The sequence below is a fragment of the Mus musculus genome, chromosome 15 (assembly GCF_000001635.26).
Source record: "Mus musculus strain C57BL/6J chromosome 15, GRCm38.p6 C57BL/6J".
NCBI classification, from domain to species: Eukaryota; Metazoa; Chordata; class Mammalia; order Rodentia; family Muridae; genus Mus; species Mus musculus.
Window position 1 is genome coordinate 100,715,139 of NC_000081.6, and position 19,038 is coordinate 100,734,176.

General features: G+C 49.5%; 1 protein-coding gene and 1 long non-coding RNA gene across 6 annotated transcripts in view; both read right to left on the minus strand.

Annotated features, from left to right (window-relative positions):
- Galnt6 (polypeptide N-acetylgalactosaminyltransferase 6) overlaps positions 1-14,238 on the minus strand; it is a 39,462-nt gene extending 25,224 nt beyond the window's left edge. The window contains exons 1-3 of one of the 4 annotated variants that reach the window (NM_172451.3): positions 14,169-14,238; positions 4,877-5,097; positions 790-1,376 (exon numbers count right to left, since the gene is read on the minus strand). In NM_172451.3, the coding sequence (NP_766039.2) occupies positions 790-1,280 (491 nt within the window). In that variant the 5' untranslated portion in view covers positions 1,281-1,376; positions 4,877-5,097; positions 14,169-14,238. Of the gene's footprint in view, positions 1-789; positions 1,377-4,876; positions 5,098-5,268; positions 5,340-11,538; positions 11,739-14,164 lie in introns of those variants that run through there. The other 3 variants (NM_001161767.1, NM_001161768.1, XM_030248437.1) reach the window with 3 other exon arrangements.
- Positions 14,239-15,366: 1,128 nt separating this feature from the next.
- Positions 15,367-17,599, minus strand: I730030J21Rik (RIKEN cDNA I730030J21 gene). 2 transcript variants are annotated; one of them, NR_045781.1, is made up of 4 exons: positions 17,402-17,599; positions 17,226-17,300; positions 16,037-16,344; positions 15,367-15,746 (listed from the first exon to the last, which is right to left on the minus strand). It is a non-coding gene; the product is annotated as an RIKEN cDNA I730030J21 gene (long non-coding RNA). The 2 variants fall into 2 exon arrangements; NR_045782.1 differs by lacking the exon at positions 16,037-16,344.
- Between the last annotated feature and the right edge of the window lie 1,439 nt (positions 17,600-19,038).

Genomic DNA, 19,038 nt, shown 5'->3' on the forward strand with positions numbered 1-19,038 from the left:
TTTCCTGCCCTGGCTGAGAAGTTCCTATTACCTCAAGTTGCAATTTGTAGGGCCTTGGGAAATACATGGTTCAAGTCTGAGGAACCCCCGACCCCTGGCACTAAAGAGTCATGACTTTAGTGAAGTGACTTGTTTCTTTCCAACTAACTCTTTAGTTGAAAAGGACAATGGCTAAGTGTGGAAGACAAGAACATCTTTCATCGGGGCACAGTGAGAGTGTAGCAGGGGACATATTAGGGCGGGGATAGCTCTAAGATCCAAATGTGCGTCTCCCGTTCTAAAGCCAATGTAAAGAACTTCAAGTTGGAATGACTTGGTGTGCCTGTGGCCTTCATGTGAGGGAACCCAGGGGTGTGGGGACCTTCCAGACCCACACAGCAGCAGTCAGGAAATTTCCTCTCTCTCATCAGAGGCCCAGCTGGCAGGCTAAGTATCTTAAGGGCAGGGCTGCAGAAACCACAGCTCTGTCCCAGCACCTCCAGGTGCCCTGTGTCAGATCCTGGTCTGCATACAGCCCTGGCTTCCTTCTTCTGTGTCCTGTGTCCCTCCATAACTGTGTTTCAGTCTCACGGGTCCCTGTGGGTCCCTGCTAGACCATAGTACTCCTGAACTCCAGCCCCTGGGATCAGGGCAACTTGCCAGCAAAAGAAAAGACGGCTTAAGGGAAATCCCTGGCTATTCAGGGATTCTTCGGCTTTTTTCCTGACAACTGGCCGATGACCACAGCCCTCCTGGCCACACTTCTGGGAAAGCTCTGGTCTCAGAGAATTCTAAGAGCGCAGTACTTACTCAGGAGGCCGGGTGTCTGGCCCCAGGGACCTCTGCAAGGAGATGCGGTCACTGGCAAATGCATTAAAGCAGTGTTTCTTATAGCCTTCTTCCTTTTCTTTGGTCTCTAGATTGGTCCATTCTTTCTTCTGAAATGCTTTTCCATCTGCCCCAGGGCTGTTGGGATCTTGAGGTGGCCGGTCCCAGAAGGGTTTCAGCTCAGCAGGGGTGTAGAACCCGGGCAGGCAGGAGTGGTTTGTGGAGACCAGAGTCTGAGGCGGTTCTGGAGCCCGGATCTGCAGCTTAGGCATGACGTCCCTAATGTTGTTCACAGCACCTAGCATGAAGTCCAGGACCTGGTCCTTCTGGCCAGCCAGGGACTTCAGCCACGGTTTCTCCATGGCCTGCTCCTGGTTGCTTACATCCTTCTGCCGAATGAAGAGGAAGAGCATGAAGACGCTGCCCAGCATGGCGAGGCGCAGGGACATGTGGCGCCTTCGTAGCAACCTCATCTTCTCAACTGGGACCCCGGCAGGGTCGGCTCCAAGTCTTATGCCTCACTTTGGAAATGGCTTGACATGCCAGCGTAGCTACGCCTGGGGCTCAACCTGAGAAAAGAGGGATATGAGAAAATTAGCCATTACTGAGATGGGCAGGGAGGTAGGGACTCGGGGCCTGAGCATAGCTCAGTGGAGAATGGTTGCAAGGCGTCCTGGTGCCTAAATTTCCTTTTGCTATAAACTGAGAAAACCGGGTCTGGGTCTCTCTTACCTGGAGGAAACTGCTTTGGGAAACAGCTTGCCATTAAAATAAAGTTCAGCTGGAACACACTGGTCAACGTGGCTCGGAGGGTCGGACCAAGACGGGAACTCCATAAGCACTTACACTTTTATCCCTAGGTTGTTTTGGACTTTTGAGACAGGGTTTTGCTAATTAGCCCAGGCTGGTCTTCAATTCCTGATCCCCAGCCTCCTGTGTACTGGGATGAGAGGCATGTACCACCATGCCTGGCTCACTCAGTGTGTTAGATTAAACTGGTTTGTGTGACCCTGGAGGCCTAGGCGTGGTGAAGCTGCAAAGAGGCAGAGAATGAAACCAGTTTCTGAAGACAAAAATTTATGAATTAGCCAGGCCACCAATGGACTCTCCTGCGTTTACTCACTCACCATAACACATATACACACACACATATACATATATACACATGTGTATATATATGTATATATATATATATATATATACACACACATACATATCTACATATATGCTCACATATACATATATACATACATAGAAATACACACATATATACATATATACATATGCACACATATACATTATATGCATACATATACATATATGCATACATTATACATACACATATACACATGCACATATATACATATATACATACATACACATATACACACACACACACATATAGGTATATATGTATATGTGTGTTTTTTTAAGATTTATTTATTTTATTTATATGAGTACAACTGTCACTGGCTTTAGACACACTAGTAAAGGGAATCAGATCTCATTATAGATGGTTGTGAGCCACCATATGGTTGCTGGGAGTTGAACTTGGGACTTCTAGAAGAGCAGTCAGTGCTCTTAACTGCTGAGCCATCTCTCCAGCCCATTTTTGTTTTTGTTTTTGTTTTTTTTCAAGACAGGGTTTCTCTGTGTAGTCCTGGCTATCCTAGAATTCACTCTGTAGACCAGGGTGGCCTTGAACTCAGAGAGACCTGCCTACCTCTGCCTTCAGAGGCAATTATTTATTTTTTGACAGGGTCTCATGATGTAGCTCACAGTAGCTCCTAGTGATTCTCCTGTCTCAGTTTTAACAGGCTGAAATTATAAACACACGCCACTAATTCCAGTTTAGATAATTTTTTAAATTGTTTTAAATCTAAGATTCAATGACAACACCTTCCAGGCAGAATTAGACGGGGTGGGTGGGTGGGAGAGGCATACCAGCTAGCATCCCAGTCCAAAAGGCTCAGAGGGTGAATGCCCATAGATCTTCCTATGGGAGCTAAGCTGGCATAAAGGTCACTAGCTGATAGACGCTGGTGGCTAGAGAGAGACACGGCCACAGGCTCAGTTCCCCCTCTTTAGAGGGGCACCTTCTGCTAGAGTTGGTTCAAGAGAGAAAAGAAAACACTTCTCAGAAGTTTGGCAGTGTTATCTCTGTCCACAGTTCAGTTTTCAAAGTCATTATTTCATCATTCGCCTGGCGTGGCCCTGGGGTGACTTAGCTCATCCCTCTAAGCCTCAGGTTCCTCATCTATGAACTGGGGGGTCACTAACAACCAACTGGCTGGCTGTGTCGAGGATTAAGTTAGGTGATGTATGCAAAACTCACAGCAGAGATCCCGTCATCCTCTAAACCCTCAGGTATTGTTGCTGTTATAACCAATAAATCCCCATGCGCTTTCCCAGAAATTACCCCCAGGCATGTGCTCCTTGGCCAGAGCCATGGCATCACACCTTGGGTGTTTTTTCATAAACGTGACTCTGGGCTATAGTAGTAACCAGCCTGGTTACTGCGGTAGTAACCACTACCTCACCCCCATCCTACATCTGCACTGAAGAAAAAAACAAGTGCCCTGCCTGAGTGAAGCCTGGTGTCGGGAGGCCCTCATATGCAGAGGGCAAACCCATGGTCAGTATAGACTCAATGGCCAGCAGTCTCGGTCTGAGCTGGGGAGACAGATGGTTTCTTTCATCGCATTATCAAAAATCACACGAAAGAAATTCTTGTTTTGAGGTTGGAGAGACGCTCAACGGTTAGGAGCACAAACTGCTCTTGGTGAGGTTCTGGGTTCGGTTCCCAACACAAACATGGCAGCTGACAACCGTCTGTAACTGTGGATCCGGCGCCATCTTCTGGCCTCCAAGGGCACTGCATGCATATGGTACACATTCATACATGGAACCAAAACACCCGCACCCACAAAATAATAATTGTTTAAAAAGATTTATTTATTTATATGAGTACACTGTAGCTGTCTTCAGACACACCAGAAGAGGGCGTCAGATCCCATTACATATGGATGTGAGCCACCATGTGGTTTCTGGGAATTGAACTCAGGACCTCTGGAAGAGCAGTCAGTGCTCTTAACCACTGAGCCATCTCTCCAGCCCAATAAATAATTTTTTTTTAATTCCTGTTTTGTAGCAAGAACTAGGAGGCATGTATTGAGTCTGCCAATATGTGTGGAAGACCTGCCGTGTGCCAGAGACTCTGAAGGACTAGGGAAAGGCAGGGATGGGGACGGGCTCCACTCAAGGAGGGCATGGTTAGTTGGGGAAGTGAGATTCCGGATTATGAAGCAAGAGCATCATAAGGGGACATCTTTGGATGGGAGGAGGAGTCTGTAGAGATGGCAGATGGGGGACGGAGGGCAGAACGTCACACTGGGGAAAGCCTGGGTTAGGCACCCAAGTTCCTAACTTGGGTGGACTTGCCTGGACAAGCCAAGCACAGTCCAAGCTGGCCAAGGGAGCAGGAGGCCAAAGAGAAGCAAGGGCAGCCTGCAGGTGGGGCTGAAGCCCAGCACTGCCTTTATGCCACTTGCTCTTGAGAAATGAGGAACAGTATAGGGTTTTCCAGGAAGAATACAATGGCTGGGAGCTGCTGAGGTGAGCAATGACCTGCTCGGCACCTTGACTACCGGGTAAGAGGAGCCTGGAGATCTGACCCAGGAGGCCGCCACGAGGAAGGCAGAGGTGGTACCAGAAAAATTTGCTTAGGTCTGAGGGTAGGATACAGGCACATGATGGGAAAACTCCTTAGAGAACATGAATGGGAGGTCCCAGACACAGACAGGAGGAAGGCAGGATTCCCCACAGGCCTCAAGAAGGCTTCCGGGGAAGCAGAACTGTGTGTGGAGCCTCTTTCCCAGGGGCTGAGATATGTGAACCTCAGTCCAGATCTGTGCAGACCGCGCTCCAGAGGAAAAGGCAGGTCTTGTGAGCCACCCTGCAGCCTGTATTTCATCCACCTTTCTGCCTACTTCCCATAAACATGGGTACAACTAGAGATACAGCCTGGGTAACACTGCCGTAAGTAGTCAAGAGGCAGGCTAGGACTCACCTCCTCCAGAAAGGCCTCCGGAGTCACCAGTCACTCCAGCACTCTCATCCAGGCACTGCTTGGAGTCCCTTGTAGAGGCAGATACCTTTGTCCTTTATATTTCCCGCGGAGAGACCTTGGGCTAAACTGAAGTTCTCTTGAGCATCTGCTCTCTGGATCCAATCCGGCCGTCTAAAGTGTTCTCTCTGGAACCTGCAGTTCCTCAAGGTTCTAACCACATCCTGAAATGAAACGAGACACCTGTGATTAGTCTTGGCAGGAAGGGACTTGCTCTCTCCAGTGTCGGCTCAGCATGCCGGCAACCGGAAGACACCATTCAAGAAACACACAGTTGCACGTTATGCTGTAGGGCTTTGGGGCTAAAGGTTTCTGCTCCGTGTGGGTTGCAATACCTAGAATTGGAGTTAGCAAGGACCAGGAGGGTGAGCCCCACCAGCTTTGGAAAAGGAATAATCTCTAATGTAGAACTTTGTTAAGTTCGGGGCTCGGTGGGATCCACCTCCCAAGTCCTGCGCATGCGCATGCGCATGACCCTCCTGTTTCGGCCTGTGCAGCTTGGCCTTCGGGGCCACCAGTGGGTGAGCTCACAGCCCTCCCTTGCTGTGAGCGAACTTCCATTCCCAGCTCTTTTTCCTCCCTTGGGTCTGCCACTCATCAGCCTGTCGAGCCAAGATGCCCCGACCCTAGTTGTGGAAGCCCTCCCAGACAGAACAAACAGAATGGCTGCTCCAGCGAGCGGAGCCCAGCGTCTACCCACATTCTGATTCCAAGCCGCCACTGTCAAATAGCCCCAGTGTGTGGAAACCATCATGAGAAGTCTTTAAATGGCCAGAGTATGGAGGTAGGAAGACTGGAGCTAAAAGCATGGGCTGCTCTTGCAAAAGACATAGGCTGTGTTCCCAGCACCCACGTGGTGGCTCACAACTGCTCAGAACTCCAGTTCCAGAGGATCCAACACCCTCTTCTGGTCTTCAAGGACACCACACATACATGCAGTGCAGAGACTCACATGCAGAAAAAACAGTCTTACACATAAATGTTAGGCCTAAAGATGGCCAGAATTACGAAAAGATAGCTTTGGTGGTACACATCTTTAATCCCAGCACTCAGGAGACAAAGCCAGGTGGATCTCTAAGACCAGAACCATCCTGGTCTACACAGTGAGGTCCAGGTCTGGTCTATACAACGAGACCTTGCCTAAAAACAGTTGTGCTGGGGACATAGCTCCGTGGTAGAGAACTTGCCCAGCATGCGCCTTCATTAGCTCTATAAAAACAAACAACAAACCCCCAAACTACACTGCATTCCTTTATTAAATTTTCTTCTTGGCAATTTCTTATGGGAACAGCGTGTGCCAAAGCTCTTAGCTTTAATAACCTCAGAGGTATAAATGCTACAGATTTAACAAGGGTGTTTGGGAAACTTTATTTTTCCTTTTTAGTTTATGCATTTCGAATCATCGGATTTTAATATTATTTCATCCTATGGAAGATGACGAACATTACCTGATATAAAATTGGAACTGGGGCTAGGGATGTAGCTCAGTGGGTCAAGGATGTGAGGCCCTCAGCTCTGTTCCTAGCACTGCATAAATTGGGCACAGTGACCCTTGTAACCTCAGCACCCAGGAGGTGGCAGCAGGGGGCTTAGAAGTTCAGGTGTATTGGCTATACAGAGTTTGTAACCAGCCTGGGCTACATGAGGGCCTTCAGAATTTATATTTCTAAATGAAGGCTAGCTGAAGTTTAAATGACCACATGTCCAGTACTTCCTCTTACTTCATGTGCTTTAAACGTCTGATGTTGTTATAAGCGTAAAACTACTGTGGGACTTTTAAGCTATCCACGCATACTTAAGCTCCGAGTCTAGCGACATGTCTTGCGGGAAGCCGTCTCTGATGTCATGTCATCTTTGGAATATGAAAAACCAATTATACGAAATTCATAAAACCAGAACAAAGTTAACGGGTTCCCTTTATCCACCTCTCTTTGGTGTTCTTCTCTCAGTCCTGAGGAGCTAACCCAGGCCTTTGTACATGCTGGGCAAGGGCTTTTCACTAGGAAGCCACACCTCCAAGTCTGGCCTCTTGTCTCTGCTTGTTCTTCCTTCTCATCACAGCTGGCCTGTGTCAGCGTGTCTCTCTTCGTTGCCATGGACCTGGACTCCTGGACTCCAAAGGCCAGGCCATATCTTCTGTTCTATCACTGGCTAGGTCTGAAGTACCGGTTATATGTAGTCTGTGACTGAGCCTCTTATCAGTGGAACAGGCTAGAGGGGTTAAACATCCAACACTGGTTTTGTAACTACGCTGGGTGCACTTCCCTTGAGGATTTGGGTTAGGTGGTGTTCTGCTGTAACTCAGCTTGCTGCCCTATGGGGTATTTAGCCTGTTTTATGGGTGTGGCTTTGGTTGGATGACCTCACTGGTGACACACAGGTAGTAGCTCCCAGGAGCAGGTCCTGTCTTCAGTTCTCAGATCATTGTTATGTCCCTGGGACTCTTACCTCCCCCATGGAGGTATATACAGAAACTGGGTTCTTCTGAGTCTCCCCTTTCACTCCGAACCCCCTCCCTGCCACTCCTTTCTCTCCAATTCCACTCAGGGATCAAATACTTAAAGATGCTGAAACTGGGAAGAATGGAGTGAGGTCCCCGCTCAAGTGAAAGGCAGGGTCAGCCACCTCGAACACACCCTTGCTGGCCAGGTGGCCTCTTTGTTTCTTCCTGTTTATCAAATGAACTGCACACCTCATGGAGAGAGTAGAGACGTGGCCTCTGGGAAGGGAGCTGCCACCACGGTATCCATACAGGATATTTGCTCAAGATAATTGGCTCAATTACAGATCTCTTCAATAGCTAAGGGTGGAGGCCCTCTGACCGCTAGCACATAGGTGTATGGAGGTAGACATCCTGGTGGAGAGGGATCAGGCTGGTTGCAAGATCCAGGAGGGGAAGGGTACTGCAAGACTGTCTGGTCCCCCTCCTTCTCTCCCTCCTCTTCTTCCTTCTCTCCCTCCTCCTCTTCCTTTTCTCCCTCCTCTTCTTCATCTTCCTCATCCTCTTCCTCCCCCTTTTCTCTTCCCCTCCTCTTCCTTCTCTTCTTCCTCCTCCTCCTCTCCCTCCTCTTATTCCTCCTCATCATCTTTCTTCTCTTCTTCCTCTTCCTCTTCCTCTTCTCCCTCCCCGATACTCCTCCTCTTCCTCCCCCTTCTTCCTCTTCCCCTCCTCTTCCTTTTGCTCCTTCTCCACATCTTCTTTCTCCTCTTCCTCCCCCTCTTCCTCCTCCTCTTCCTCTTATTGCTATTGTTCTTCCTCTCCCTCCTCCTCCTTCTCCCCTTCTCTTCTTCCTCTTCCTCTTCTTCCTCTTCCCCTCCTCTTCCTCCTCATCATCCTCCTCCTCCTCCTTCATTGACACTTTCTCGTCATCTGGCCCTGCAGCCTGGCCTCTCCTGTAGTCATAGTACCAAAAGACCACCGACTGATCTCCAAAACTCCCCTGCCCCTGGGATGCCTGTGCGGCCACAGTTCGGTGGACGGCTCCCACACCGATGACGGATGACTTACACTTTCGTGGACCAGCTCTACAGCCACGTGGCTCATTCTCCAGAAGATGAGATAAAAGCCATTTCGGTAGCCAGCCCGTCAAAATGCCTTTACCGCCCACACACCCGGGTTCATTTTAAGTTTATGGAACTGCAGTCACTCAAACATTTTCTACTGAACACCCAACAGGATTTCCTCACCCACTGCGTGTAACTGGATCCGTGTTTGGCTGTAAAGATGTTTCTTCCTTCTTTGTTGTCTTACCCCCCACGCCAAAGTTGCTACAAATCAAGATGACAGGCAGCTAGGGAGGGGGTTTGTCTGCAAGGAGCCTGCTAGGTCAGGTACCTGTACTTTTGTTTATGCCAGGTCTCCAGGGAGGGCCTCTGTAACCTCCCAGGGCTTGAAGGAAGGTACACAGGGAATCTGAACTGAGCTCTGTCACCATTGGCTGGTGGGCAATAGGGTAGAGACAAGCTGGGGGTTATGGGACGATGGTCCTAGGATGGGGAACTGAGCTTGGACATCCAGGATGGCTGGATAGCCATAGCCCCTCCATAGCCCTCAGGCCTACATCTGCCAGCCAAGCCCACTAATCTGAGCAGTTTCCCACAGTTCCCAGCAAGCGCCCCTAATTCCAGGTCTGCTTCAACATCTGTTATGTTCAATCCCTTCTCAGTATCAAGGTTACCAAGTCCATTCCCACGTCCTGCTGATTATGCTTTGCCTCCTGGGTTGGAGGTGCAGAGTGTATGTGTGTGTGTGTGTGTGTGTATCTGTGTATGTGTGTCTATGTATCTGTGTGTGTCTGTGTGTAGTGTCTGTATGTCTGTGTGTCTATGTGTGTGTGTCTGTGTGTAGTGTCTGTATGTCTGTGTGTCTATGTGTGTGTATCTGTGTGTCTGTGTGTCTATCTCTGTGTGTGTGTGTGTGTCTGTCTCTGTATGTCTATGTGTGTGTCTCTCTGTGTGTGTATGTATCTGTATCTGTGTGTATGTCTACATGTGTGTATCTATCTGTGTGTCTGTGTCTGTCTGTGTGTCTATGTATCTATGTGTGTGTATCCGTGTATCTGTGTGAGTATATCTGTGTTTGTGTGTGTGCCTGTGTTCCATGTGCCCTTCCTTTCCACTCAAAACTGTCATCAAACTGTCCCTGCCTTACTGAGCCCTGGAGGGTGAGATACAGTGCCTCTTTGCTTTGGGCATCTCTACCTCATGGTCAGCAAAGTTCTGGTTGCGATCCTTTAGACTAAGGCCATTTAACTGTGGCAAAATCAGCCAGTGGTCAGCATCCTGTCTGCGCTTACCTTCCAGCCTAGCCAGATGCTTGGCATGGCTGTCTTTCTCTTCTTAAGGTCTCAATAAAGCAAAACAAAACCGACAGTCTAAATTCTTACTTGTGACTCTTTTGTTTTTTTTTTTTTTTTTTTTTTTGCAAGAAGCCTTCCAAGGCTGAAGAGATGGCTCAGTTGTTAAGAGTGCTTACTGCTCTCTCAGGGAACCAACTTCAGTTCCCAGCCCTGGCATCTGTTAGTTCACATGAGTGTGAGCTGAAGTTCCAGGGAGAATCCGACGCCTCTCTCTCTCTCTCTCTCTCTCTCTCTCTCTCTCTCTCTCTCTCTCTCTCTCACACACACACACACACACACACACACACGCACACACACATACACACACAAATAAAATGAAGTCTTCGTGCCAGAACACGGCAGCCCACACGTGTATCCTCAAATCTTGGACTGGATGGATGGAGGAGAGGAGGCTCAGTGCTTGAGCGCATCTGCTGCTCTCGAAGAGAACAAGGTGGTTCACGACTACCTGTGGGATCCCATCCCGTGACTCTAATGCCCTCTCCTGACCTCTGCGGGCACTAGGCATGCACAGAGTATGCATACATGAACACAGGCAAGAACATTCACATACATAAGAGAAAATAAATGGATCTAAAAATAAAATTAGGGAGCCCAAGGCCATCGTCAGTTACATGGAGAATGTGCGCAACTCAAGGGGATCTGGTCTCTAAAAACCAAAGAAAAGACGGTTTTCTGCACGAAGGTGTGCTGCCGCCTCCGGGGGTGGGTGTGCGGCTTTCTTCCAAAAGCCGATTGCTCCCCACGCTTTCTCCATGTGGGACTTTCCCACTGCGTTCATGGAGAGCAAGCCCAGACACGGAGATCCTGTTTCCCTGTCCTTCTCCACCCTAAGTCCTCTTTCCCAAGTTTCTGCATCCAGAATACTTGTTCTGACTGTTCGGCCACCTCCCACTCCCAAGGTATATATTCCTCTGCAGAGGAGTGTGGTATGCATGTGTGTGGGTAGTATTCATGTGTGTGTAGTATGTGTGTGTGTATAGTATGGATGTATGTGTGGGTAGTATGTATGTGTGCATATGTAGTATGGATGTTTGTGGGATAGTGTGTGTGTGAATAGTATGTGTGTGTATTATGTATGTATAGGTGGGTAGTATATATGTGGGGGGGGTAGTATGTATGTGTGTGTGGATAGTATGTATGTGGGGGAGTAGTGTGTGTGTGGTGCAGTGTGTATATGTGGTGTGTGTGATGGTGTGCATGGTGGTGTCCATGTATGTGTGTGGTGTGTGTGCATGCGTGGTGTGTATATATGTGTGGTGTGCATGTGGGTAATATGTGTATACATTTGTGGTGTGTCTGTGTGTATGTGTGAAGTATACGTGTATATGTGTGGTGTGTGAATATGTGTGCATACATATGTGTGTGTGAGTGTGTGGAGGGGTTCATGTGTGGAGTGTGTGTGCATGTGTGTGTGAGTGTGTGGGGTGTTATGTGTGGAGTATGTGTATGTATATGTGTGTATGATATGTGTGTATATATGTATGAGTGTATGGGGTATGAGTGTGTAGAGTGTGTGTGTATTCCTGTGAGGTATATATATATGTGTGTGTGTGTGTTGGGGGGGGGTAGTGTGTGTATACATTTGTGGTATGTCTGTGTGTATGTGTGTGGTGTGTGTGTGTATGCATGTGTATATGTGAGTGCATGGGGTATGTGTATGTGTGCATGTGTGATGTGTGTGTGATGTGTGAGTATATGGGGTGGAGTGGGTGTGTATGCATGTGTGCTCACTTCCTTCCTTACCTGTCCTTTATTTGCCATTAGATGCAGAGCTTAGTTGAGGTAAGGATGGAGTTTCTTCCTGCACATCTCTTCCTAGGACTCAGGACCAGTCTGGGCCGGGCGCTGGAGGATAACCTGACGCCACAGAGCTCTCAGGTGCCAGCAGAATCTTTCTCAAAGCCCTTTTCTCCCTGGGTTGAACCCATCGTTGTTTACCACGCAAGCCTTTCTCCAGCACAATTACAGCATTGAGATACACACAGAGACAGGCACTGCCCTGCACTCGACCTCTTGCTGATTCAAATCCTCACACATCCAGTCCACTGGGGACGGACATTTCGGGCCTTTCCAGAAGAAATGCTGAGGCTATCCGACGAGCCAAGTTCGCCTAAGCTCTGGCACAGCCATTACTGGGTTCCTCTGGTCCTGAACACTTACTGGGGTACTCAGCCTCACTTCTGGAGCTGGAGATGATGGGATACGTCCGTCAGACCCGGGGAATGTTTAGGGCAATGCTACCTTACCTTCGGTTTTTCAAGAAAAAGAAGGCATTGGCTCCAAGGACTCAGACTATGATCCGCTGCACTCTTGTCACCCAGGCTCACCCTAGACACCTGGGCTCAAGCAACCTTGCCTCAACCTCCTGAGTAGCTGAGCTGTAGTGGTGACACACTCCTTTAGTCTCAGCACTTAGGGGGTGGGGGATGGGGCGATGATGAGCAGAAGCAGGAAGATCTCTGTGAGCAGGAACTCAGCCTGGTCTACACAGTGAGTTCCACCTAGTCCAGCCTGGTCTACACAGTGAGTTCCATCTAGTCCAGCCTGGTCTACACAGTGAGTTCTAGGCCAATCTGGGCTATGAAGAGAGAACCTGTCTCAAAGCACAAAGATGGAATAAAAAATCAAACCAAAGTCTCACCCAAGTTATATTTTGTTTTCTTTGGTCTTGACTTTTGCATTGAGACAGAGTCTTATAGTCCAGGCTGGCTTCAAACTCAACACGTAGCCAAGGATGAGCTTGAACCTTGGGTTTTCCTGCTTCCACCTCTTAAATGCTGGCATTACAGACACGGGCCACCATGCCCAGTTTATCCAGTGCTGGAGACTGGAACCAGAGCCTTATGCACACAGCTAGGCAAGACCAGAGGCTAAACTCACACTCAGGGTTGTCCGTCCAAAGCCACGACACATCTTATGTTCAGTTGGTCCCTAAAGCCCTTGCACCTTCTCATTTGCTCCCCGCCCCGCCCTGGAATGTTTACGTGGCGATGTGGCCAAGGTTCTGCAGCTACATTAGTGGCAGAGCTGAGTCAGCCACCTGTAGCCTTCATTATATACACCACAGCCTTCCCTACGAACAGCTGAGGACAGGGCCCCTCCCAAACCCGACTTCTGTTCTAGGCAGTGCAAACAGGACTCAGCCTATGGTTAGATCTCGGGTCTGGGTTTCTCCCAGTTGAACGTGGACGAAGACAGTTCTGATCTCAGAGGGCACCTGACACCCAGGGGGCCTCCCTTTCGCTGGGCTCTTGTGTATGCTGGAGGCAGTGCCAGCTGTGGGTAGTAATTACTCAGTACCCAGTCTCTTTCAGAGTTTCGATTGCTGTGGGGTCCTGGTATCCCCACCTCTGGGTTCTTTAAAGCACAGGGCGTCCATGAGGACACGGAGCCTGCGATGATGCAGGCTGCCCTTGGACAATCTGAATGAAGAGTATTTCAAAACCTTGATCTAGTCATCATATGAATTTGCCTATCTCATCCTTCTTAGCTTTTCTCTGCCAAGCAGGGAAACAGCTGTCCTGTCAGGAGAGCCCGGCCTATGTAATACACACACACACACACACACACCTGTGGTGAAGCGAAGGTAGCCCTGGAGGCTCTTTGGTGTGTCTGTCATTAACCTCAGTCATTGTAGGGATGAGCTCAGAGTGCAACCTTACAGCTCTCCCTGGAACCACTGTGGCGATTACGGCTCAAGACCCGGCCGGGTTCCTTTTTGTGCTTTGAGACAAGCAATCGCCAGCAGTGTCCACAAAATCAGGCGAGCCCTCTGCAGTGGTCTGGAGTCTCTAGATGACTGGCTTTTGGGCAAGTAGCAGGAGGATTCTCCTTTCTGTCATCACGAGGGAGGGAGAATCAGGAAGTTGGTGGTGACAGTCACAGTCATACACTCTACACAATACCACAGAACTCCGTCCCCCACTCCTCCAAAGCGCTAAGCATCCAAGGGGAGATCAATCAGGAAAGGACTCTGAGGGGCCCCCCACCCCCCACCAATGAGGCTTCTCCTGGTTTGTCCCTTCTGTTCAGGGTATGGCAGGAAGGAGTCCCAACGCTTGAGCACACGAGGTGGTCAAATCGGGGGAGGCACACAGTAGGCACCGGGGCGAGAGCGAGGAGAAGAGGGATTCCGGGGCTCCCAGTTCGCCCCTCAGCTTCTTAACCGCAGAGGTGAAGGGGTCTCACCGCGAGAGACGCTAGATGGCACCGCGCGGGGCAAAAAGCGAAGGCATGGGGGATGAGTCTGGCTCAGCCCCTTCATCTCACTGAGGGGGGTGGGGGAGGGGACGGCTGGGAGGGAGTCCCGGAGGAGCACGGGGCTGCCAGGTCCGAGGGCACCATGGGGTCGCGACCCGTTGCTGCTTACCTACCGCGCCGAGGCAAAGCCGCTGCCGCTGCCGCTGCCGCCGAGCTGCTCGTGGGTTTCCCGACGGGGCGACCGGGAGGGCGGGTCCAGGGCGGGTCCTGTCGAGGATGACGCCCCGCCCCGCTCGGGCAGGTGCTGTGACTCCGCTCCCAACCCCGGCATGCGAGGCCGCTCACGTTGGGTGCACGGTCCGAGGCCAGACTGCATCGCGGGCAGCTCCACCCCAGGGCACCGCCACCCCATGTCACCGCCACCCAAGGCCACCCGCATCCCAGGCCATCGCCACTCCAAGCCACCTGCTCCGCAGGGCGAGAGCAGCAAGCCACGGTGTGCAACGTGCTGGCTCGGTGGCGGAGGGGCTGCGGACCTCAGAGCCCGAGGCCAGCAGCTCTCAGGGCGGGCTGGGCGGCAGCGAGCCCCGAGGCTCTGTCCCAGGCGTCTGAGGTTGTGAACAGATAACTTCCCCTCCCATCTAACTGCCAACTGGCAAGTGCCCGGCCTCACCCAGCCAAATCCCAGCCTCAGTACCTAACTCCTGCTATCCAAGGGTAGGGTCAGTGGGAGGTTGCCGAGTGAGGTTCAGAAATGCGGTCCGGACACGCAGAACACCTTCGAGGTGGTTAGAAATGCAGATTTAGGTTTGGCACAATCCTAAAACCTAGCTCCGGAAGGCGGAGGCAGGGAGATCTTGAGTTCCAGGCCAACCTGAGCTACATAGGAGATCGCGTCTCAATAAATACAAATAAATATATAAATAACAAAAATTACTTAAACTCGCGTCTGATTCTGAGTCGTCCTGCCACCTAGACAGTGGCTGCTCATGGGTTCTGAGCCTACCATCCTGACGTAATTTTCTTATCCTAGTTCTGAATTCCTGGTGATTTGGAAACTTTCTTTTCGTGTGGTTTTAAAGAAGGGTTTTATTTACTCATTTATATGCATGTGGCCCTCCTAGCACACAGCCAGAGGTGTAATCCCTCAGAGCTGGTTAGAGGCAGATGCCTGGCTTTACAGGGGTGATGGGACCTGAACCCCGAGCTATACAGCAGTGAGCAGCAATTGCTCTTCACCAACAAACCATCTCTCCAGCCCTCATGTGTGTTTTCTGAGAAAGAGTCTCAAGTGGACAAAGGTAGTCTTGAACTCCCTACATAATATAGTTGAGTTTTGGCTTTTTTAAAAAAAAAAAAAACTACTTTATTAGGTTCTTATACGTCTACCTCCCGACTTTTATTACAAACCCCAACAGTAGGTTGGAGAGAAAGAAGTTAGAGGAGAAAGGGGGTGTATATAGACTACTTCTTGATGATTAGGGGTTCTGGTTCTCTGGGGCAAGATAGATAGGTATAGACACACACACAACACACACACACACACTCATTCCCACAACATAACTGGGTTTTAAAAGAAACCAAAATTCTCCATAGACTCGAGGATGGCCTTGTGCTCCTGATCCTCTGGCCTCGGCGTCTGCAGCTCTGAGATTACAGAAGTGATGTACCATGATCCCCAAGTTCGGATGCTTTCTGGTAGACATTGATCCCAGCATTTCGGAAGCAGGAGGATGCAGGAGGATCTGTGGCTGCAGACAACACAGTGAAAGGAAGCTTGAGATGAATATCGATACTCTGCCTCCAAAAAACAAACAAACACCACGGGGGGGGGGGGGGGAAATGGAATGGATCTTTCTGTTTTGGTTGATGTTAAAATGGCTTTGCAGTTTTGAGTCTCTAAGGCTCAGGGGCCAGGACCCAGCACCCCTGTCGTTGAATTGAGCGCTCAGAGGGGACCAGAGGCATTCTGGGAAGGCCAGGAGATCACAGCGGGGAAGTTTACTGAGCTTGCTTACTTAGGTGAAGGGTGACACTTTACCAGGCTTTGGGATCACCAACATTTCCTGCTGCAGATAATGGGCCGCCGCTGTCTTTGCTTCTCGTCCCTTGGGTGTGAGACTCGGTGGTTTGGCCTTTGCTCCCACCTCCCTTTCACTTAGCTCTTCGACCTTCAGCACTGTGTGATCTTAGTCAGGTCCCAACTTGACCTGAGGGACCTCAGACTGCTCCAGGGTAGGCTCATGACCTCTTACTCTGCCTTGGAGCGTGAAAGAGACTGTTTGGCTTTTCGAGGAGTGCCAGCCGATGTGTGTACCTCAAATTCTGAAGCTGTTATTAATGAGTTCACTTTGGGAATAAGAAGTTGATTAGCGTTCATTAGTTATGGGAAACAAAGGTTTCATTATGACACTTCGTAGATGTATATATAATGCACTTTGATCATTTTCAATCTGTTTCTTTTAGTGATTTGTGTGTGTGTGTTGTACATGCAGGTCAGAGGTCATCTATCTATCTATCTATCTATCTATCTATCTATCTATCTATCTATCTATCTGATTCAGAATCTCTCTAAGTAACCCTAGCTGTCTGAGAATTCATTATGTAAATCAGGCTGGCTTCAAACTCAGAGATCCACCTGCCTCTACCTCTCTAGTGTGGGGATTAAAGGTGTGAGCCACCCCCCCTTTCATTTTTGCATTTCAAGAAAAGGCCTCCTGTAGCTAGCCAAGCTGGTCTCAATCCTCGTGAGTCAGCCTCTCAAGTGCTGGGATTAGACAAATGAACCACCATGCCTGACTATGATTTTAAAGGTGACTTAAGTCTTCATAATGACTAGCTGTCTAATTTGGAGGTGCCTGCTGTAGACTTATCCCTAAAACACTGCGTTCTCTCCTAGCAGGGGTTGGGGAGGGCTCCCTTCCCCACTGCATGGGAAGGTTCTGATGCACCACAGGGCAGAAGGGGACACCCTGACCTCCGCTGGTGGCAGCCCACTTAAAATTTGGCTTTCATTAATTGAACACGGTGACACACACCTCCAATCCAAGCAGCTGAGAGAGGGAGACAGGAGGATCAGGGTTCAAGGTCACTGTTGGCTAAATAAGTTTGAGACCATTGTGGGCTGCATGAGACCCTAACTCAAAAAGGGGGGAGGGGCATCGATGTGTCTCAGCAGGTGAAAGCACTTGTGCAACCTCTGATCCCTGAGTTTAGTCCCCAGAACTTACATGGTAAGAGAATCGATTCCCAAAAGTTGTCCTTGTTCTCCACACAAGCACCCACACTCACTCACACCCACGGTACTAATAAAGAAAAGAAAAGAACATGATTTCTGTTAAATGACAAGTTTATATGTGTACTAAATAAAGGGAAAATCGGGCACCAGGACAAGATGCCTCCCAACCTGCTGTCCGGCTCCTGAAGAAGTCATCCACACATGCTCACAACCATCCTTAGGCACTTCTGAGGTGGCAGGCTCAGATTCTCTCAGCTGCAAGGACTTGAGATGGGCCTTCCTAGAAGCTTTGTAAATTTCATTATCTTCCCGCACAGGCTGCTGTTTGTTGCTCTACCATTTAGGTTCTGGTTTGGAGTGCTCTGCACTTCCGTCTCCTTTTTTCTTTTTTTCAAGGGGCTTCCCCACCATAGCGCAGGAAGTTCAGTGAGGAGCAGATCTGCTGAAGCAGAGAGACAAGGCAGCTTTGTGAGCTGGTGACGTCAGTTCTGCCCCTTATGGCTCCCTTCCTCCCACTCTCAGGCCCTGGAGAGAGACAGCGGCTTCTGAGTGTGGCAGACTCAGGGGAGGGGAGTCTTGCCCTTCACAGAGAGGGCTAGCCTCTTATCCAGAAACACTTGTGGGGGCCAGGCGAGGTGCCTCTGTGGGGAAAAGTACAATCCCAATGAGCTGAGTTTGATCCCCAGATACCACACCAGCATAGGCCAGAAATCACAGAAGTGTGATGATGTAGGTTAGAAGTGCGGACTGGGTTAAGGGCACTGACTGTTCTTCCAGAGGAACGGAGTTCAAATCCCAGCACCCACATGGCAGCTTACAACTGTCTGTAACTCCAAGATCTGACGTGCCCACATAGATGTACATGCAGGCAGAATGCCAGTGCACATAAAATAAAGGGTAAATAAACTTTTAAAAAAGTCAGGAGGTTAAAGGTCGTCTTGACTGCAAAGTAAGTTTGAGGCCAGCCTAACAAAACCAAAAATCTGAAGCCAGTGGCGTATACTGTAATCCCAGTGTCTGGGAGTTGGAAGCAAGAGAGATCCGGAGTCCTTGGCTACATCCAGGCCAGACTCAGGAACATGAGACCCTATCTCCAAACCAAACCAGAACCCAACTCTAAAACAACAGCCAAAACCCAAAACAAAGTGCGGTTTGTTTATTTTTTTAATGCTTTTAGTCTCTGGTAAATAATAAACAACACTACCTTCTAATCCTACAGTGTTGTTGGTGGCTTTCTCCTTCCTTCCTTCCTTCCTTCCTTCCTTCCTTCCTTCCTTCCTTCCTCTTCCTTCCTTCCTTCCTTTAAAGATTGTTTTGTTATGGTTGTTGGTGCTTTGAAATAGGGTTTTTATTTATATACAACTCAAGCTGGCCTAGAGCTGCTCTGTGGTGTCCACCAGAGATGACTGCGCACACACAGTTTAAACCGATACGAAGTCTATTAGCCGGCCCCGGCCAGCAGGACACTGGGTGTTATAACGAGATCCCTGTGTAGCCAAGTCTTTTCTCTTTAAGGATAAAAACCACATTCTGTTGACACATTTCAGTTAGCAAGAACAGTTAGCTAGAAGCAGAACTACAGAAGCCAAAGCAAGGTTAGTACGCTCTGAGACTTTCCCAGAGCCGTGGACTTAGGTGGATTAGGTCTGTTTTAGTTGCAGGTGGTGCTGTCTACGGGCTGAGTTTCACACTCTGGATGGTGCTTCCATCACGGGGTCAACTGTGCTAAGATCTGTGGCCCTGTCACAGGGTTACATCCTCCTGCCTCAAACAGTGGGGTACCACCGTATCTGGCCTCTAAATAC